The following is a 15,843-nucleotide window of genomic DNA, read 5'->3' as shown; positions in this document are numbered from 1 at the left end:
TGGTGTCCGCCTGGCCGTGCGGAGCCAAACGGATCCGTCCTGAATTACAATGCAAGTCAATAAGGACGGATGACACAATATGGTGCAATTGCAAACGGATCCGTCCCCATTGACTTTCAATGTAAAGTCAGGAGTCCCTTTACTTTCACACTTGCGTTCATATAATGCAGATGGTGGCTCCGTTCAGAGCGGATCCGTCTGCATTATATTGTTAAAACATTTCTAAGTGTGAAAGTAGCCTCAGACGGATCCGTCCAGACTTTACATTGAAAGTCAATGGGGGACGGATCAGTTTGAAAATTGAGCCACAGTGTGTCATCTTCAAACGGATCTGTCCCCATTGACTTACATTGTAAGTCTGGACGGATTTGCTTGCCTCCGCACAGCCAGGCGGACACCCGAACATAACTTGAAGCGTCCCCATCACCATGGGAACGCCTCTATGTTAGAATATACTGTCGGATATGAGCTACATTGTGAAACTCAGATCCGACAGTATATTCTAACACAGAGGCGTTCCCATGGTGATGGGGACGCTTCAGGTTAGAATATGCTGAAAAACTGTGTACATGACTGCCCCCTGCTGCCTGGCAGCACCCGATCTCTTACAGGGGGCCGTGATCAGCACAATTAAGTCCTCGGGTGCCGCAACTGAAGGGGTTAATTGTACTATCATATCCCCCTGTAAGAGATCAGGGCTGCCAGGCAGCAGGGGGCAGACCCCCCCCCCCCCCCAGTTTGAATATCATTGGTGGCCAGTGCGGCCCCTCCCCCTCCCTCCCTCTATTGTAATAAATCGTTGGTGGCACAGTGTGCGCCCCCCCTCCCTCCCTCTATTGTAATAAATCGTTGGTGGCACAGTGTGCGCCCACCATGGCCCCCCCCCTCCTGCTATTGTAATAAATCATTGGTGGCACAGTGTACACCCACCATCGCCCCCCCTCCCTCTATTGTAATAAATCGTTGGTGGCACAGTGTGCGCCCCCCATCACCCCCCCCCCTCCCTCCCTCTATTGTAATAAATCGTTGGTGGCACAGTGTGCGCCCACCATCGGCCCCCCTCCCTCTATAGCAGTAACAACATTGGTGGCAGTGTGCGGCCTCCCATCTCCCCCCCCCCCCCCCGATCATTGGTGGCAGCGTAGTTCCGATCGGAGTCCCAGTTTAATCGCTGGGGCTCCGATCGGTAACCATGGCAACCAGGAAGCTACTGCAGCCCTGGTTGCCATGGTTACTTAGCAATAGTAGAAGATTCATACTTACCTGCTTGCTGCTGCAATGTCTGTGACCGGCCGGGAGCTCCTCCTACTGGTAAGTGACAGTTCTTTAGCAATGCGCCGCACAGACCTGTCACTTACCAGTAGGTGGAGCTCCCGGCCGGACACGAACATCGCAGCAGCAAGCAGGTTACTATGAATCTTCTACTATTGTACTATTGCTAAGTAACCATGGCAACCAGGACTGCAGTAGCGTCCTGGTTGCCATGGTTACCGATCGGAGCCCCAGCGATTAAACTGGGACTCCGATCGGAACTCCGCTGCCACCAATGATCGGGGGGGGGGGGAGATGGGAGGCCGCACACTGGCCACCAATGTTGTTACTGCTATAGAGGGAGGGGTTGCCGATGGGGGGCGCACACTGTGCCACCAACGATTTATTACAATAGAGGGAGGGAGGGGGGGGCGATGGGGGGCGCACACTGTGCCACCAACGATTTATTACAATAGAGGGAGGGAGGGGGGGCGCACACTGTGCCAATTTTTCCACGGACCTATTGAAAGTCAATGGGTCCGCGAAAAAAAGGAAAACGGCACAACGGCCACGGATGCACACAACGGTCGTGTGCATGAGGCCTAACACTGAGCCGAACATGTGTCATCGGTGCTACATAGCACCCGATGACGCGTTCCGGCCAACCAATCACTGTAATGGCAGTAACCAACATGGCTACGGCATTACAGTGAAGGGCAGCACTTACCTCCATGTTTATTGGCTGTGTAGCAGCCAGAAAATGTGCAGGGAGAAGACTCGAGCATTGTGCTCGAGCACATGCGGTATTCGGCAGAAAGGATGCAACAAATCTATCAGAGGTGTGCGCGCCTCATCCAGCTGCATAAGGGAAATCAACAAGTAGAAAAAAATCTGCATGTCTTGATAAATGCCCCCTATATGTTTATAACTGCTAAACGTACTCTGTACCTGCAATGGGACAGCTTGGGTATGTTTCCAAGTGGGAATAATGGAGCAACAGAGCTCTTTGTCGACTTGCTGTACCCAGACTGCTGGAATCTGATTGTATGCAGTACGTCCTGCATGCAGTACTTTTTTTCCATCTAAAAAAAATGGATCTGAAGTGGCTCACCCGGATGCCAAGTGTGCATAAATACCTGGTTCACAGGGTCCTGTGTTTTTTTTTCTGTTCTTCTGATGGATTTAAAGAACAGAAAGTGAAACTGTAATGTGAATACAGCATAAGGGCTCATGCACACGATCGTATGTATTTTGGGGTCCGCAAAAAATACGGATGACGTCCGTGTGCATTCCACATTTTGTGGAACTGAAGAACTGGCCCCTAATAGAACAGTCCTACCCTTTTCTATAATGCGGACAATAATAGGACAAGTTCTGTTCTATTTTTTCGGAGCGGACATACGGAAATGGAACGCACACGGTGTAACTTCTGTTTTTTTGTGTGGACCCATTGAAATTAATGGTTTCATATACTGTCTGCAAATAAAAATTGGAACGGACACGGAAAGAAAATATGTTTTTGTGCATGAGGCCCAAACAGGTGATAATCTTGTCTCCATTTTTTGTTGTTTTGTTGGATTCTCTGCATGATCCTGAAAGAAAGCCTTGTGCAAATCCTACAGAAAGCACAGGTCTTAATCTTCTGCCGATCTGTTCCATTTTCAGCTAGGGAATGGTTGGGAGGGTGGGGCTTACAAAAGCAACAGGGTTTAACTATCATTGTCCTTCTGCACACAGTGCACAGCAGGGAGGCTCCTAGTTCAGCCAGTTGTCTTACAGAGGGGACATGGCTGATCTCCTGGAAGACAGAGAGCTCTCTCATTTTATATATATATATATATATATATATATATATATATATATATATATATATTTTATAAAGCCGAGTGCATGTGTGTGTGTGTGTATGTATGTATGTCCGCTAAAGGAATCTGCACCGTCGCATTTACAATCACGAAATTTGGCACACAAGTACATTAGATGTCCGGGAAGGTTTTAGACCAGGTCTCAGCTCTCTAGGACGTATCGTTCCTGAGATAAATATATATATAAAAATGCATTAGCCAATAGAAGCTTTGTCACATGACCCTTAACAGCCAATAGAAGCTTGCAGGTCCTCCAGTCTCCACATATACAGTTTTACTTCAGGTTTCCATAACAACCCAGCCATTTATCTTCACTACTGTAGGGGAGTTTTAAAGGAAATCTGTCACCAGGATAATCACTATTGAAGTAAAGCCATGGCCTAATAGCACTTAGTACCTTATTCCCAGGTGGGCCTTTGTTCCAGCAATAGAGGTTTTTATCCTCTGGAAATCCAGTAAGGTGCCCAGAGGGGCGTCACTCTTGCAGGAAGGAACCCAGACACGCCCCCTGCCACAATGTGTCCACCCTCAAAAGACTAACTTAAAAGCCCGCCCCAGATCCTGCTAAGCCACGCCCATGATCCAGTTAGGCCATGCCCCTCCACTCCTCAGCCAACGGGATTGAAAAAATGAAAATAAAAATCAACTTCTGTCAAGAGGTGGGAGGGAGGGCAACTTTCTCCCTGCAGCTCACAAAAACAGCACAGTGCTGCTGTCTTAGAGTGAGCTGTTCAAAAGGACATGCCCCTGATCTGGTTAGGCCACGCCCCTTCCTACTCAACTGACAGATTGAAAAAATGAAGTTAAAAATCAACTTCTAGGTCCTGTAAGCCACCCCCCCCCCCCCGATTCGGTTAAGCCATGCCCCCTCTAATTCCTCAGCCGACAGGGTTTGAAAAATTAAGTTAAAAATCGACTTCTGTCAGCTGCAGAGGTGGGAGGGAGGGTGACTTTCTCCCTGCAGCTCACTCTCAGACAGCACAGTGCTGCTTAGAGTGAGCTGTTCAAAAGGACACAACCCCGATACAGTTAGGCCACTCCCACTCATCAGCCGACAGGGATAGAAAAAAGGAAGATAAAAATCTACTTCTGTCAGCTGCAGGGGTGGGAGTGGGGGTGACTGTCTCCCTGCAGCTCACACATTTAGACAGCACAGTGCTGTTTGAGAGTGAGCTGTTCAAAAGGACACCCTTGTGTCCATCCAGGCCCTGCGCCAGACGGAGGACAAGGAGTCTAAAGGGGACGAGGTGCTGTAGATGTCACTGTTATAGTGGATAGTGTTGACATCTTTTAACGACACACATAAACATTAAATTAAATAGATTAAATATACCCGAGCGAAGCCGGGTCCTTTAGCTAGTGTGTGTGTGTGAGTGTGTGTGTGTGTATGTGTGTGTATGTGTGTATATATATATATATATATACAAAATAGGGGAGGAGGAAGGAAGTGCTTAGATACGTTTTAAATGTTTTTGTGCATTTTCTACATTTAGTATTCCTTTTAAACATTAGATTTTTTTTATCAAGGATGCTACTGAGGCAACTAAGTCTGAGCTTGAGATTTAACATTTGTAGCATGTGCTTCTATGCCGAAAATATTGTGGCTCCCTAAAATCAGATAGATGGGCAGCACGGTAGCTCAGTGGTTAGCACTGGTGCCTTGCAGCGCTGGGTCTCCTAGGTTTAAACCAGACCAAGGACAACATCTGAATGGAGTTTGTATGTTCTCCCATTGGGGACAGTGTGATGATAATGTCTGTAATGCTCTGCAGAACAGGTCAGTGATATATCAGTGAGTAAATGACACAGCAGCCTCTTATCAGGTATCAAATAAGTATATAGGTTCAAAAGCTTTAGGCTGGGTTCACACCTGAGCGTTCCTACGCGCTGTAAAACGCTCAACAGGCAAGAACCAATGATTCCCTATGGGAATGGTTCTCACCTGAGCGTTTTACAGCGTGTACGATCGCGCTGTAAAACGCCTGATGCCACAAGAAGTACATGAGCTTCTTTGGGGCGTCTTGTCGGGCGTTCCCGTACATAGACTTCAGCGGGAACGCGCGACAATGGGCGTTCGCTTATCTCTGTATGTGCGATTGCAAACGCCCGTACAATCGCGCATACAATCGTGTTTTAACCACATGGAGCACTTGTTGCACAGCCATACCTGAAAGGGGCACAGTGGTCTGTAATTATACTAATGAGACTGCACTGTTCAGTGGCTGAGCTCTGAACTACAGCACCCACAACTACTTGCTTTTTCTCTTAAGGGGTGGGTATCTGGGATGCCCGACATCAAATTAGCCTAGTGCACCTTACCGATGATACGTACATTGCAGGTGGCAGCTTATAATTATCCCCCAAAATAACTATAGGCTAAAAATACAATTCAACACGAGCAAGACTAAATAAAACGGTGCTGAAGTCAAAAGTATCAAAAATCTTTACTAGAATTCTAATTTAAAAACCACACAAAGAAAGTATAAATGACCCAAGTACAAGGAAAAAGACACAGAAGGGAGAAGATTACATTATGTTGCTGTGAGAGAAACAATATACCATTCAGTGACACAGATTACAAGTACAAATGTATGAATGTATAAAGTACACATAACAGCCCTCAACAAAGCTAATGGCGAAATGCACGCCCGGTGTTGTGGGTGAGCACGTTATGTATATATTGTTATTCTCTCACAGCAGATATGTCATGTTATGCAGGCTCCCCCATCATTTTTATTAGTGGTTTTAATTTGCATTTCTAATAAAGATACATAAAACCTAGTGTAAAGTAAAATCAACTTAGTTGCTCAACCAATCAGATTCTACCTTTCATTTTTCACAGCTCCTTTGGAAAAAGAAAGGTGGAATCTGATTGGTTGCTATGGACAGTCAGTTTTCCTTTACACCAATTTTGATAAATCTCCCCCCCCACAATCTTTTATTGCTAGCACAATTCCTTGGTTTTGTTCTTGGTGTTATATTTTATACATTCTGGGTAGTAACTGCAGGGATACATTCTTCCTTCTGGGATTCGCTTCCCCACCTATCCCTTGGTTGAACTTGATGGACGTTTGTCTTTTTTTTAACTGTATTAACCATGTAAAATTGCATGTTGAATGTGGTGGAAGTTCGATAAAGGTGACGTGGAACTAAACCGGATCACAGAAAAGGTACAGATTTGCAAAAAGGCCATATTAGAATGTCTCATGCACACGGCCATATCTGCTTATCGGTCCACAAAATGGATCCGTGAAGAACGGATATGCATTGCGTTTTTTCACACTCCCATTGTGAGGAATGTAGAATTATTGCTTAATGTCAGCCATAATCCCATTCCAGACATCTGCTGTCAGATAGAAGAGGTAGTTTACTCCACAGGGGTTCTGGCTTCCAGGAGGCCACATTTGGTTACATTTCACACCTCCATTTAGACAGCACAGATCCTGCAGGAAAACTTCCCTGCAGGGGGTCTAAGTCATTCCTCAGAACAAAAGCAACTATCAGACATCATGGAACCGGTGATTCATAAGGAATTATGAATCGCCCGTCCATCACAGGCATACACCCAGGTGGACCCATTGGTCTCAGAACCATCTCCCTGTGACCTTCTGGTCTGGAGCTATGGGCCCTAATGGGTTTTGTGGTCGTTTGGCTGCCAGGACCAGGAGGGAGGGGCGTGGCCGACTATAGGTGGAAAGACCCATGCAGGCAGAGTCCAGCGTTTTTTCTCTGAAAGGGGGGGCCACTGAGCATTGGAGGGACCATTAAAACTGCTGACATCACTGCCTCCCATGTGACGACAGCCAAGGATTACAGGAACCATTATTCATCAACCCAAAGGACTCCTCCATCTGACTTTTTTCTGTGTTTAATCCTGTTTGTACCATACCATGCCACCTGTATTCTGCACATCGGACCACTGTATATATTCTCTGTTATATTGTGTACTGTCTAGTGAGCCCTTAAGGCGATTAAATATAGAATTTATTCTTGTGCTGTCCTGTATCTCGAACACGAATCCCCGCGTCCGTGTTTCGGCCTAGTTATAAGCTACCGCAGGTTGGTTTCTCACCCTATATAATCCGTTTAGCGGACCGGGCTTATATCAAACGAGAAACTGGTGGCAGTATACCCGGGCTGAGGAAGCGCTGTTTCACTGGGGCAGTGAAAAGGCTCTCTCAGCTTGTCAGGGTTGTGAGCGAGGGTCTCTAACCCTCTGCCCGCGTGGACAGGAGGCAACTGTAAAAACGGTACCAAGCTTACCTTACCTGCTCCTCCGGGAGGCCGTAACGTCACGCCTTGGTAACCAGTGACTGTACCGTATCTCGTGAGGTGCGATACTCGTCACACCCATTAATAAAAAGGGTTATTCTCATCCTCAAAAACCTGATATACAACTTTACTTTACAATATGTAAACTGCAAAATGTAAAACTTAGAATAAAATACAGGACGATAGAACATTAGGTGGGATCTCCATTTTATTGCAATTCTTGTATAAAAACAGAAAAGCTTGTTAACAGAAGATCCAGAATTTTCCACAACTAATGAATTTAACCAACAGATATCTGTGTTCAATGCCTCATAAAAAAATCATAAAATAAACACAGGAGAATGACCCCTTTCCAGACACCCTCGGAAAACTGCACCCCACTGAACTGCATGCACTGGTTGAAAATTAAGGCTATGCAATTATGAAGAAATAAAACAAGCGACACTTTTAAAGCTAGGTAGCAAAAAGCAATTGTAAAACATAAGGCCTGAAGGTTAAGAATTCTTCAGCTTGAACGTCACTTTAATTTTAATTTATAGGAGCTTCTTCTCTCTTAAATACCAATTGTACCATTTGGTTGTTTCCCACTCTTATGGCTCTTGGTTGTTTAACTGAGAGATGTTATATTGGAGCGTCCACCAGGGGGATTTACAATTCTCCTGCTAGCAGAACGTACGCCGCTCTCATCTGATGGGTGTCCTGCAAAGAAAGCATATTGAAATATTAGGTGTTTAATCAGCGTGAGAAATCCTGTCCTTAGCTTTGATGAAGAGCACTGCCAACATCGGTAAATTAAATACCAACGCTTTCACGTTTTATAACGAGTCCTGTTTCACTAATAAAATGTTTATGCCAACATTAAGTATATAGTGAGCTACTTCATTAAAAAGTATTGAGCAAGAAGCTGTAACTTGCAGGAAGAGGAGGACACGTCTGATGATAACAGAACAGGATGGCATGAGCACCAGGCTAATATTGTCTAAGGCCCCTCAGCGAGTTTCCCACACAGGTGCAATGCGTGACGTGAATGCATTGCACCTGCTCTGAAGCCGGACCCATTCATTTTAGTGTTTTTCACATATCACTTCTGCGTTGCATGAAAATCACAGCATGTTTTATATTCTGTGTTTTTTACGCAGCCCTGGCCCCATAGAAGTGAATGGGGCTGCGTGAAAAACGCATTGCATCTGCAAGCAAGTGAGGTTGCAATGCGTTTTTCACTGATGGTTGCTAAGAGATGTTGTTTGTAAACCTTCAGTTTTTTTATCACGCGCATGAAAACGCATCAATGAGCATTTCACCAGCACAAAAAAACCAACCACTGAACGCAATCGTAGCTAAAACTGACTGAACTTGCTAGCGAAATGGTGCGAGTTTTCCTGAACGCACCCGGAGCTAAGGCCTCTTGCACATGAACGTGTGTTGCCCGTTACCGCATTTGCGGATCCGCAATACACAGGCGCCATTCTGTGAACATTCCGCATCACGGATGTGGACCCATACACTTCAATGGGTCCGCAAATTCGGAGATGCGGAATGGTGCGGAACGGAAGCACTACAGAGTGCTCCCGTGGGGTTTCGTCACGTACTTCCGTTCCGCAAAAAGAAAGAACATGTCCTATCTTTTTGCAGAACGGGCGGATTGCAGTCCCATTAAAGTGAATGGGTCTGCGATCCGTTGCAGATGACCCACTGTTCGTGTTTGTACATTGTGGCCCGCAGCATGGCCACGGGGAGCGCACATTTGTGTGCAGGAGGCCTAATCCATATTGTTCGTGTGCAAGTGGCCTAAGGCTAGTTTCACACCTACAGCTGTCCTCTCTGGCAGGCTGTTCTAGCATAGAATCGGCTGGACACAAGTTGCATGCAAAAGTTTCTGTCCAACTAGAGTTAGAGTTCTGCAATACCAGATCAGGAGAACTCCGGCAGGCTGTTCATGTTCTATGCCAGAACAGCTTGCCAGGGAGGATGGCCATAGATGTGAAACTTGATCCACTTCTATAGGAGTTCCAAGAACAAAAGAGTAAGCGTGGATACTGGGAGTTAAAGTTTCACAACAGCTGGAGTGCCAGATTGCTAACCCATGGACTAGACTAGGCAGTCTTCTGTTTATATTGCCCAAACATATGTCATTTTGGATGGCTGGAAGAAGGTGGTACCAGGCAATAATGATTTTCTCCAGCACTTGTTTTCATTAATAGAAACTATTGTCAAGTTGGATACTCAGTTTTCTGCCATCATTGCTTTCACCCAACCAGAAAAGAGATATTTTCAAATATATACTGGAAAATTCCTTCAATAAAATTAATATTCTACACCAGGGGTAGGCAACCTCTGGCACGCCAGCTGTTGTGGAACTACAACTCTCAGCATGCATACTTGCTCTACTCTTCTCAGAACTCTCACAGAAATAAACGGAGCATGCTGGGAACTGTAGCTGCACAACAGCCTGAGTGCCGAAAGTTGCTGATGCCTGTTCTACACTATAAAAGTTTTCATAGGATAATGCAATTACTTTAATTACATTGCTTTTATATACAAGCATTTATTATATACATACCAGCTAGACTAAATGCAGAGTGGTGCAAGTTTCGGACTGGTGCAGTCTGCCTGGTTGGAGACCCCTTAGCAGAGCCTGCCGGAGTGCCAGCTTTAGGAGTTGATGATAAATCAAAGACTGGTCCATCATACATACCCCGGGGCACAGCATGTAAATCTGCAATCTGTGGAGAAACAAGCAATGTACTTGGATCATACAATCTAAAAGACAGCACTGGGTTATAAGAAAGTAACACTAAAGACACTGCTTGTCTACCCAGGTAGATCCCAACAATATGGCCAAAGCTACATCTTAGCTGTAAACTACAATCGACAGTTGCAGTTATGTGGGTCTATTACGGCCCTCTGCAAGGTGCTAGGCCGCCTAATGTCTTCTCACATCAAAATACTATACTGGTAAACTATTCAAAAGGGCTTAGGGTAGAACTTTGGTGTATCCAATCAATCTTAAAATCTGTGCTGGTGGGAAACCCTTAGAAACTGCACTGCTATCATATAGATCCACAGTGATCTTTGAGTGGATCCCAAGCACCAAATGCATCACTGTCTGCACATATATAAACTACGTATAAGGTTTCTGAGACAACATTGCACCTGGAAGAAATCAAACGTGGATATGCTTTCAAGATGGCAGTGCAGCTTCCGGGGCTGCAAGTCATCGAAAAATGTTTTTTGCTTTTTTTTATGCGATGCGCCCTAAATAACCTTTAGTAATTTCTGGTACGTGTACTTTAAAATATCAGATCAGGTCAGTTAAAAGCTAATGCCGGGCCAGAGTGGGAAGAGGTTTTAATTCATAATTAATAAATAAATGTTTCAGACCCTACACTAGGCAGAACTCAGTGTATATATTACTGGCAAAATATTCTACAGAATGCCCAGCAAGATTTAGGCAAAATATGGAATAAGGTAATTTTATTCTAACAAGGCATTTCTCGTTTTAGGCCAATTATAACCCTAACTCATTATCATGCGCTGTAACTGTACATAATAAACTTTGACTCTTCACACAACATAACCTAACCCAAAGGTTCCTGATTATGGTGGAAGGTGCAGAGGCGCGGATACTGTCTGTAACTAGAGTTGAGCGAACACCTGGATGTTCGGGTTCGAGAAGTTCGGCCGAACATCCCGGAAATGTTCGGGTTCGGGATCCGAACCCGATCCGAACTTCGTCCCGAACCCGAACCCCATTGAAGTCAATGGGGACCCGAACTTTTCGGCACTAAAAAGGCTGTAAAACAGCCCAGGAAAGAGCTAGAGGGCTGCAAAAGGCAGCAACATGTAGGTAAATCCCCTGCAAACAAATGTGGATAGGGAAATGAATTAAAATAAAAATTAAATAAATAAAAATTAACCAAAATCAATTGGAGAGAGGTTCCATAGCAGAGAATCTGGCTTCCCGTCACCCACCACTGGAACAGTCCATTCTCAGATATTTAGGCCCCGGCACCCAGGCAGAGGAGAGAGGTCCCGTAACAGAGAATCTGTCTTCATGTCAGCAGAGAATTAGTCTGCATGTCATAGCAGAGAATGAGGCTTCACGTCAGCCACCACTGCAACAGTCCATTGGCATATATTTAGGCCCAGCACCCAGGCAGAGGAGGGAGGTCCCGTAACAGAGAATCTGTCTTCATGTCAGCAGAGAATTAGTCTGCATGTCATAGCAGAGAATGAGGCTTCACGTCAGCCACCACTGCAACAGTCCATTGGCATATATTTAGGCCCAGCACACACACAGGCAGAGGAGAGAGGTCCCGTAACAGAGAATCTGGCTTCATGTCAGCAGAGAATCAGTCTGCATGTCATAGCAGAGAATGAGGCTTCACGTCAGCCACCACTGCAACAGTCCATTGGCATATATTTAGGCCCAGCACACACACAGGCAGAGGAGAGAGGTCCCGTAACAGAGAATCTGGCTTCATGTCAGCAGAGAATCAGTCTGCATGTCATAGCAGAGAATGAGGCTTCACGTCAGCCACCACTGCAACAGTCCATTGGCATATATTTAGGCCCAGCACCCAGGCAGAGGAGGGAGGTCCCGTAACAGAGAATCTGTCTTCATGTCAGCAGAGAATTAGTCTGCATGTCATAGCAGAGAATGAGGCTTCACGTCAGCCACCACTGCAACAGTCCATTGGCATATATTTAGGCCCAGCACACACACAGGCAGAGGAGAGAGGTCCCGTAACAGAGAATCTGGCTTCATGTCAGCAGAGAATCAGTCTGCATGTCATAGCAGAGAATGAGGCTTCACGTCACCCACCACTGCAACAGTCCATTGGCATATATTTAGGCCTAGCACACAGGCAGAGCAGAGAGGTCCCGTAACAGACAATCTGGCTTCATGTCAGCAGAGAATCAGTCTGCATGTCATAGCAGAGAATCAGGCTTCACGTCACCCACCACTGCAACAGTCCATTGGCATATATTTAGGCCTAGCACACAGGCAGAGCAGAGAGGTCCCGTAACAGACAATCTGGCTTCATGACAGCAGAGAATTAGTCTGCATGTCATAGCAGAGAATGAGGCTTCACGTCAGCCACCACTGCAACAGTCCATTGGCATATATTTAGGCCCAGCACCCAGGCAGAGGAGAGAGGTCCCGTAACAGACAATCTGGCTTCATGTCAGCAGAGAATTAGTCTGCATGTCATAGCAGAGAATCAGGCTTCACGTCAGCCACCACTGCAACAGTCCATTGTCATAAATTTAGGCCCAGCACCCAGGCAGAGGAGAGAGGTCCCGTAACAGACAATCTGGCTTCATGTCAGCAGAGAATTAGTCTGCATGTCATAGCAGAGAATGAGGCTTCACGTCAGCCACCACTGCAACAGTCCATTGGCATATATTTAGGCCTAGCACACAGGCAGAGCAGAGAGGTCCCGTAACAGACAATCTGGCTTCATGACAGCAGAGAATCAGTCTGCATGTCATAGCAGAGAATCAGGCTTCACGTCAGCCACCACTGCAACAGTCCATTGTCATAAATTTAGGCCCAGCACCCAGGCAGAGGAGAGAGGTCCCGTAACAGAGAATCTGGCTTCATGTCAGCAGAGAATCAGTCTTCATATCATAGCAGAGAATCAGGCTTCACGTCACCCACCACTGTAAGAGTCAATTTTCATAAATTTAGGCCCAGAACCCAGGCAGAGGAGAAAGGTCCCGTAACAGACAATCTGGCTTCATGTCAGCAGAGAATCAGTCTTCATATCATAGCCTAGAATCAGGCTTCACGTCACCCACCACTGTAAGAGTCAATTTTCATAAATTTAGGCCCAGAACCCAGGCAGAGGAGAAAGGTCCCGTAACAGACAATCTGGCTTCATGTCAGCAGAGAATCAGTCTTCATATCATAGCAGAGAATCAGGCTTCACGTCACCCACCACTGCAACAGTCAATTGTCATAAATTTAGGCCCAGCACCCAGGCAGAGGAGAGAGCTCCCGTAACAGAGGATCTGGCTTCATGTCAGCAGAGAATCAGTCTGCATGTCATAGCAGAGAATGAGGCTTCACGTCACCCACCACTGCAACAGTCCATTGGCATATATTTAGGCCTAGCACACAGGCAGAGCAGAGAGGTCCCGTAACAGACAATCTGGCTTCATGTCAGCAGAGAATCAGTCTGCATGTCATAGCAGAGAATGAGGCTTCACGTCACCCACCACTGCAACAGTCCATTGGCATATATTTAGGCCTAGCACACAGGCAGAGCAGAGAGGTCCCGTAACAGACAATCTGGCTTCATGACAGCAGAGAATCAGTCTGCATGTCATAGCAGAGAATGAGGCTTCACGTCACCCACCACTGCAACAGTCCATTGGCATATATTTAGGCCTAGCACACAGGCAGAGCAGAGAGGTCCCGTAACAGACAATCTGGCTTCATGTCAGCAGAGAATCAGTCTGCATGTCATAGCAGAGAATGAGGCTTCACGTCACCCACCACTGCAACAGTCCATTGGCATATATTTAGGCCTAGCACACAGGCAGAGCAGAGAGGTCCCGTAACAGACAATCTGGCTTCATGACAGCAGAGAATCAGTCTGCATGTCATAGCAGAGAATGAGGCTTCACGTCACCCACCACTGCAACAGTCCATTGGCATATATTTAGGCCTAGCACACAGGCAGAGCAGAGAGGTCCCGTAACAGACAATCTGGCTTCATGTCAGCAGAGAATCAGTCTGCATGTCATAGCAGAGAATGAGGCTTCACGTCACCCACCACTGCAACAGTCCATTGGCATATATTTAGGCCTAGCACACAGGCAGAGCAGAGAGGTCCCGTAACAGACAATCTGGCTTCATGACAGCAGAGAATCAGTCTGCATGTCATAGCAGAGAATGAGGCTTCACGTCACCCACCACTGCAACAGTCCATTGGCATATATTTAGGCCTAGCACACAGGCAGAGCAGAGAGGTCCCGTAACAGACAATCTGGCTTCATGTCAGCAGAGAATCAGTCTGCATGTCATAGCAGAGAATGAGGCTTCACGTCACCCACCACTGCAACAGTCCATTGGCATATATTTAGGCCTAGCACACAGGCAGAGCAGAGAGGTCCCGTAACAGACGATCTGGCTTCATGTCAGCAGAGAATCAGTCTGCATGTCATAGCAGAGAATCAGGCTTCACGTCAGCCACCACTGCAACAGTCCATGGTCATAAATTTAGGCCCAGCACCCAGGCAGAGGAGAGAGGTCCCGTAACAGACAATCTGGCTTCATGTCAGCAGAGAATTAGTCTGCATGTCATAGCAGAGAATCAGGCTTCATGTCAGCCACCACTGCAACAGTCCATTGGCATATATTTAGGCCTAGCACACAGGCAGAGGAGAGGTTCATTCAACTTTGGGTAGCATCGCAATATAATGGTAAAATGAAAATAAAAATAGGATTGAATGAGGAAGTGCCCTGGAGTCCAATAATATATGGTTATGGGGAGGTAGTTAATGTCTAATCTGGACAAGGGACGGACAGGTCCTGTGGGATCCATGCCTGGTTCATTTTTATGAACGTCAGCTTGTCCACATTGGCTGTAGACAGGCGGCTGCGTTTGTCTGTAATGACGCCCCCTGCCGTGCTGAATACACGTTCAGACAAAACGCTGGCTGCCGGGCAGGCCAGCACCTCCAAGGCATAAAAGGCTAGCTCTGGCCACGTGGACAATTTAGAGACCCAGAAGTTGAATGGGGCCGAACCATCAGTCAGTACGTGGAGGGGTGTGCACACGTACTGTTCCACCATGTTAGTGAAATGTTGCCTCCTGCTAACACGTTGCGTATCAGGTGGTGGTGCAGTTAGCTGTGGCGTGTTGACAAAAGTTTTCCACATCTCTGCCATGCTAACCCTGCCCTCAGAGGAGCTGGCCGTGACACAGCTGCCTTGGCGACCTCTTGCTCCTCCTCTGCCTTGGCCTTGGGCTTCCACTTGTTCCCCTGTGACATTTGGGAATGCTCTCAGTAGCGCGTCTACCAACGTGCGCTTGTACTCGCGCATCTTCCTATCACGCTCCAGTGCAGGAAGTAAGGTGGGCACATTGTCTTTGTAGCGTGGATCCAGCAGGGTGGCAACCCAGTAGTCCGCACAGGTTAAAATGTGGGCAACTCTGCTGTCGTTGCGCAGGCACTGCAGCATGTAGTCGCTCATGTGTGCCAGGCTGCCCAGGGGTAAGGACAAGCTGTCCTCTGTGGGAGGCGTATCGTCATCGTCCTGCCTTTCCCCCCAGCCACGCACCAGTGATGGACCCGAGCTGCGTTGGGTGCCACCCCGCTGTGACCATGCTTCATCCTCATCCTCCTCCACCTCCTCCTCATCCTCGTCCTCCTCGTCCTCCAGTAGTGGGCCCTGGCTGGCCACATTTGTACCTGGCCTCTGCTGTTGCAAAAAACCTCC

General features: G+C 46.8%; 1 protein-coding gene across 2 annotated transcripts in view; it reads right to left on the bottom strand.

Moving 5' to 3' along the window:
* Window positions 1–7,578: 7,578 nt before the first annotated feature.
* The window catches only part of DPYSL3 (dihydropyrimidinase like 3), a 139,988-nt gene continuing 131,723 nt past the window's right edge, over window positions 7,579–15,843 (bottom strand). For both annotated transcript variants that reach the window (XM_044280738.1, XM_044280739.1), the window contains exons 13-14: window positions 9,949–10,111; window positions 7,579–8,087 (exon numbers count right to left, since the gene is read on the bottom strand). In XM_044280738.1, the coding sequence (XP_044136673.1) occupies window positions 7,996–8,087; window positions 9,949–10,111 (255 nt within the window). In that variant the 3' untranslated portion in view covers window positions 7,579–7,995. The remainder of the gene's footprint in view (window positions 8,088–9,948; window positions 10,112–15,843) is intronic.

This window comes from Bufo gargarizans, chromosome 2 (genome assembly GCF_014858855.1).
Source record: "Bufo gargarizans isolate SCDJY-AF-19 chromosome 2, ASM1485885v1, whole genome shotgun sequence".
Classification (NCBI taxonomy): domain Eukaryota; kingdom Metazoa; phylum Chordata; class Amphibia; order Anura; family Bufonidae; genus Bufo; species Bufo gargarizans.
The sequence above is the reverse complement of the archived record's forward strand: the minus strand, read 5'-3'. Positions and strand labels throughout refer to the sequence as shown.